At 56.1% G+C, this 6,193-nt stretch overlaps 1 protein-coding gene across 1 annotated transcript; it reads left to right on the plus strand.

Moving 5' to 3' along the window:
* Positions 1 to 1,076: 1,076 nt before the first annotated feature.
* Positions 1,077 to 6,109, plus strand: LOC112456739. The gene is made up of 3 exons (XM_025019468.1): positions 1,077 to 1,271; positions 1,380 to 5,186; positions 5,639 to 6,109. Exons 1-3 carry the CDS (start codon positions 1,077 to 1,079, stop codon positions 6,107 to 6,109), a joined length of 4,473 nt encoding a protein of 1,490 aa, XP_024875236.1.
* The last annotated feature ends 84 nt before the right edge of the window (positions 6,110 to 6,193 follow it).

Consider the following 6,193-nt stretch of genomic DNA (forward strand, 5'->3'; position numbering starts at 1 on the left):
CTTCGCTTTATCGCAAATCCGGGTACGGCTCTACCGCCCCCCGAGCATCTGGTCCTTCGAGCCGGATTATCATATCTTCGCGATTAGTCTATTACCGCCGACCTTTCGCGTGTCCTTTCATTGTTCTAAGTCACCGAATCTTTCTGTAACGCGTAGTGCAATAGCACGTGACCTTGCGGGTCTCGCAGGATCTCCCGTATCGCAACGCTCGCTTCGCGAAGGGAATTCTCGCGTAGCATCGCGCAATCGGCCATTAGCCGCCTGTAATTTACGCGAATTCGCTGAATTTCTTATTCTCGCATTAACGAGGTGCAATAACGCTCGGCGTGCTGACAACTCGTGTCTCGCGCGGTATCTCTCGTGCAACGCTAGCTTCGCAACGGGAATACGCGTGCGAACTTCGTTCGTCATAGCTCGGGCCGCAGCCGTTAATCGCCTTAAAATCGAATCCGCGCTCGCCGCGGTAATTAGTCGCCATTTAATTGACTTGATCGTAACCGAAATATTCGGTCGAATATCCGAGTATTCCGGGCCAGCGATACTTTCGCGCATAGAGACAACGGCCGTGGCCTTCGATTACGGGCCGGTCTCGCGCGCGTTGTTTTTCTGTATAGTCTCGAGCATCGCTCGTGTTTACGTCGTTGCGAGGTACGTACCGCCCGACCCAGCACTTGTATTATCTCGACATTCGTGATCCGTCCGAGAGTACCATCGCTCGAAAATATTATTGTCACCGATCGAGAATATTTGCCTTTCGAACTCTGCGACGCGTGTTTATCGCGCTAATCCAACGGCTGATATTCTCCGCGTTCAACTCGAGGAATATTATCGAGAATATTCCCTCGGGACTTGCGCGAGCGCCGAACGGAGCCGTCCGTTACCCCTCACCTTGGCGACCTGACTTTCGTGATTGTTTTCGCCGGGTTTCGATATTGTTGGTTCGAGTTGCCGTCGCCTCCGACTGCCTATTCGTCGTTTACCCTTCGCTCTTAGCTTCGTCTGTCTGTGGTGGACGACCCCTTTGTTACATCATGTCGAAAAACGCATATGCTCGTCGCAAAGTATGCAATCGGCGTATGCAAGAAATACACGACCTCTCCCTACAAGCCGCGACCGACGCGGCAATACGAGCGACCTTCCTCGCTCGCTACTCGAGCGTAGCGAAGATCGCGGACGATTTTGAGGCCACCCACCTGAAGGTCATCCAAGAAGCGGCGAATTTCGAGGTCGAGGACGAAATCCGAGCCAGTTTCGATAAAATGCATTACGCCGTAAAGAGTTGATATCACCGTGAAACGGGCGCGCCATTCGGAGGCGCGCCGGCACAGCCCTCGGGTCAGGCCTCGGTGGTCAAGTTGCCTAAGATCCCGCTACCGCAGTTTTCCGGCGACCTTACGTTGTGGCCTTCCTTCATCGCGTTGTTCAACGCGTCGATACACAACCAGCAGATTTCCGCGATAGAGAAATACCAGTATCTGCTGGCTTCACTCAAAGGGGAACCACTCAACGTGGTGAAAAACCTGCCGTTTTCTGATGAGTACTATCTGATCGCTTACGACTCGCTGGTCGATCGATACCGGAATAAGAGAAGGTTAGCGGACCATCACTTGAATTCGATAATCGAAGCAAAGCCATTGAAGGCGGAGACGGCCGAGGCTCTTCACCACTTATTAGATACGTTTACCGAGAACACGCGCGCGCTCGCATTGATGAAGTTCCCTACCGATTCATGGGACTTTATCCTACTGAGGTTTTTGTTAGACAAGCTTCCTCGTTCCCTTCGGGAAAAATTCGAGTCGGCTCACCGGGCTGAGGAGATACCGCGATATACACAACTCACGAAATTTCTAGCGGAGCATTGTCAGGTTCTCGAGGCCGTCGCGGGCCCGTCCTCCAAAACCAAGTCCACACCGGTCTCTTCGTTCGTGACTAACGCGGCCGATTGCCCCGTTTGTAAGGAGTCTCACTACGTGTCGAAGTGCTCCCAGTTTTTAAAACTCTTGCCGAGGGAGAGGCAGGCTAAGGCTCGCGACTTGAGATTGTGCCTCAACTGCCTGCGCTCGGGGCATGGCATGAAAGACTGTCCGTCCGCGTGGGCATGTCGGTCCTGCGGCACAAAGCATCATACGCTTCTGCATTACGAGCAGAGCTCTAATACTACCCCTAAGCCCGAACCCATTAGCGCGACTCCTGCCGAACCGGACGCCGTACCCGCTCCTCAGTCGGAGGATGCGCCAATTGTAACAATGACTAGCCTGGCCAATAGAATCGTCCTCCTGTCCACCGTACGAGCCGAGGCGATAGACGCGCGTGGCAATGCGTTCCCCGTACACATATTGCTGGACAGCGCGAGTCAGGCCAACTTTATTACCGAGGGCTGCCTCCGGAAGGGCGGCTTTCGTCGCACCAAACACAGTGCAACCGTGTTGGCGATAAACGAAGCCAGGGCGGCCACGACGAGGGGCCTCACCTCTCTCGTGATCCGCGGGCGCGGTCGCGACGACACTCGGTTCTCGATAGAGGCTACGGTCCTCTCGCGCATAACCTCGCCGCTGCCTAATGACAAGGTGGAGGTCCAGCCGTGGAAACACTTGAAGGGATTGCCGCTCGCGGATCCCGAATATTTCGTGCCCGGCGGTGTTGACATCCTCCTGGGGGCGGACTCGTTTGTGTCGGTGCTACGGGAGGGCCGTCGTAAGGGGGAAAGGGGAGAACCCGACGCCTTCAATTCAGTCTTCGGATGGGTTCTGACGGGCGCGGTATCCCCATCAGTCCAGGCAGCGCCCCTGAGGTCATTCGCGACTGCGCTCGAGTCGATCGCGACATCGGTGGGTCGCTTTTGGCAATTGGAGGAGGTGCCGGAGGACGCTTCTTGTTCGGACGAGGATCGACGCTGCAAAGAAATCTTCGCCAAGACCACGTATCGTGACCCCTCGGGTCGTTTCGTGGTCTCGTACCCGTTCGTGTCGGATCCTCCTACATTCGTCGGCTCGCGCTCCATTGCGGTTAGTCGTCTCCGCGCACTAAAACGTCGATTTAAATCTGATCCGGAGTTCAGAGCTGGTTACAATAGTTTCATGCGGGACTATCTCGATAGCGGACACATGGAGGTAATTCGCAATCCATTCCCGTCGGATGGCCACATTTATTATCTACCGCACCACGGTGTGTATAAACTCGATAGCACTACCACTAAGTTGCGGGTAGTGTTCAACGCGTCATCGCGAGGCCCGGACGGTCTGTCGATCAACGACACCCTGCTCAGCGGTCCGAAGCTGCAGCAGGACCTGCTCGCCATCCTGCTTCGGTTCCGCGCCGAAGCGATCGCTCTAACCGCGGACGTGAAGCAGATGTTTCGCCAGATTTGGATAAGCCCGGAGCAGTGCAACTACCAACGTATCGTCTGGCGCTTCTCGGAGTCGGACCCCATCTTCGACTATCTCCTCAAAACAGTTACATTCGGCTTTAGCGCCTCCCCGTTCTTGGCGATCTATTGTTTGCTCCAGTTAGCTCATCAATACCGCGAGAAATATCCTCTAGCGTTCGCAGCCCTACTCGAGGCGCTGTATGTGGATGACGTCGTGACAAGCGTTCGGACGGTGGAACAGGCTCGCGCACTCCGCGACCAATTGCTATCGCTTCTCCGAAGCGCCGGCTTCGAGCTTCGAAAGTGGTCGAGCAGCCATCCTGCCGCGCTGGAGGGCCTCGACCCGCAGTTATGTAGCCAATCGATGTTAGATTTCGAGTCAAGCGAGGATCAATCTCAGAAGATATTGGGCCTTCGGTGGCACTCACAATCTGACATTTTCGGGTTTCAAGTCAACGCGTTGGATCGTGAGTGCACCAAACGCACTATACTGTCGGAAGTAGCGCGCATATTCGACCCCCTGGGTTTTCTGGCCCCACTCACCTTTACCGCGAAGTGCTTAAGTCAGCGTCTGTGGACCCTCAAGTTAGATTGGGATGATGAGCCTCCGATGGACATTCGTCGCAGTTGGAGTCGTTTCCAGACGGAGCTCGGCGTGTTATCTTCCCTTCGCGTTCCTCGCGCGTTTAACTTGTGCCATGTAGATCGCTGCGAACTCCACGGGTTCTGCGATGCCAGCGAGCTGGGGTACGGAGCCGTGATTTATCTGCGAATCGTTACGCGCGACGGCGTCGGGGTCCGATTACTGTGCGCCAAGTCTAAGGTCGCCCCGCTTCGCCCCCTCACCATTCCCCGTCTGGAGCTCTGCGCGGCTCTGCTCTTGTCTAAATTAATCGCGTACGTCCGGCGCACCCTCCGCGGACACCTTGACATTGACGACGAGTATGCTTGGACGGATTCCGAGGTCGCCCGGGCCTGGATCCGCTCAGCACCACAACGGTGGAAGACCTTCGTTAGAAATCGCGTTGCCCTCATTCAGGACAACGTGCCGGTATCAGCTTGGGGTCACGTCGACACGGAGTCCAATCCGGCGGATCACTGCTCCCGTGGGCTTTATCCTCGCGATCTGGTGGCCAATTCGATGTGGTGGGCGGGCCCTGAGTGGCTTGTTCGCTTCGAACCCCGAGTTGAGCCTTCCCACGGTTCGGAAACCCCTCCGATCGGGGAGGAGAAAATCGTATCGCTCGTGGCGCTCGATCCGCCTGACGCGGTACATTCATTGCTCGAAAGATTCTCTTCAATCGAGAAAATTGGCCGAATTATAGCATACATTCTCAGGTTTGTACATCACTTCCGTGCAAAATCTGCTCCTACGACTTTGGCCATAGATCAGCTCGAACTGCATTCCGCGTTACTACTCGTTGTGAAAAGTGTACAGGCGGATGCTTTCCGCGATGAGATCGATCGTCTTCAAAGCGGGAGAAGGCTCCCCAAGCCCTTTCGCAAACTCGCTCCCTTCCTTGATCCGGTGGGTATTCTCAGGGTGGGCGGCAGGCTTGCAAAATCCGGATTGACATTCGAGAACAAGCACCCTGCCTTACTGCCCTGTAAACATAGGCTCACGGATCTCGTTATCGAGCACGTGCACCGCACGAACATGCACCCTGGTCGGCGCACGCTGCAATACCTGCTCACGCAACATTATTGGGTCCTCGGGGTGCATCGCGCTATACAACGCGTACTCTCGAGATGTCATCAATGTTTCCGCGTAAATCCACACACCTCTCAGCCCCTCATGGCGGAACTACCGGCCGATAGGGTCCGACGGGCCAAGCCATTTTCGATCAGCGGCGTTGATTTCGCGGGACCGTTCAACATAGTTACGCGACGAGCCCGGGGGGTCTCCTCCGTCAAAGTGTACGCGTGCCTTTTCGTATGCTTTTCGGTTAAGGCGGTGCACCTGGAAGCCGCCTTCTCGTTGTCCACCGACTCCTTCCTCGCTGCGCTGCGACGCTTTGTGGCCCGACGCGGACGCTGCTCGCTTCTCTACAGCGACTGCGGAACGAATTTTGTAGGGGCCGCACGGGAACTAGAAAGCCGCATGAGCCTCGCAGCGGAGCGAGAGAAGATCAAGTGGTCTTTTAATCCTCCCTCCGCGCCCCACTCGGGGGCCTCTGGGAGGCGGGAGTCAAGACCTTTAAAACCCACCTGCGGCGGACCGTGGGTGATCAAGTCCTCTCAATAGAGGAATTCACGACGGTCCTCGCGCAGGTCGAGGCCGTCTTGAATTCCAGACCCCTCTGCCCGATGAGCACCGACCCTGCCGACCTCGAAGTCCTATCGCCGGGTCACTTCCTCACGATGGAACCGCTCGTCTCCGTTCCCACTCAAGACGTGACCCCGTTACCGATGAATTGGCTGAGTCGGTGGCAACTCGTCCAACGAATACACCAGGACTTCTGGAAGCGCTGGCATCAGGAGTATCTCCATACGCTGCAACAGCGTCCCAAATGGTGGACCTCAGTCAACCCGCTCGGTGTCGGTGCGTTAGTCCTCCTCAAGGACGCCAACATGCCTCCTCTGCGTTGGAAGCGAGGACGAGTGGAGGCGCTGCATCCGGGCAGCGACAGCGTCCCGCGTGTCGCCACGGTGCGGGTGGCGGACGGCACGATCACGCGTCCCCTAGTGAAGCTGTGCCCCCTGCCGATGGGCCCTGCTCCACAGGCGACCGATTCAAATTGACAGTAAAATACAACTCGTTGTATTTTGGTGGGCGGTATGTTTGGCGCTCACCAAACTGTAGATAGATGCATGTATCATACTTAA

The sequence above is a fragment of the Temnothorax curvispinosus genome, unplaced genomic scaffold, assembly GCF_003070985.1.
Source record: "Temnothorax curvispinosus isolate PA1 unplaced genomic scaffold, ASM307098v1 QBEX01007126.1, whole genome shotgun sequence".
NCBI classification, from domain to species: domain Eukaryota; kingdom Metazoa; phylum Arthropoda; class Insecta; order Hymenoptera; family Formicidae; genus Temnothorax; species Temnothorax curvispinosus.

Bases quoted from the DNA above. Each gene is read 5' to 3' on its own strand.
- LOC112456739 (XM_025019468.1), top strand. From the start codon at position 1,077: ATGCAAGAAATACACGACCTCTCCCTACAAGCCGCGACCGACGCGGCA. The intron at 1,272-1,379 runs GTAAAGAGTTGA...CCGCTACCGCAG, and splicing joins TCGATAAAATGCATTACGCC to TTTTCCGGCGACCTTACGTT. The intron at 5,187-5,638 runs GTCCGACGGGCC...GTCCTCGCGCAG, and splicing joins CGGAACTACCGGCCGATAGG to GTCGAGGCCGTCTTGAATTC.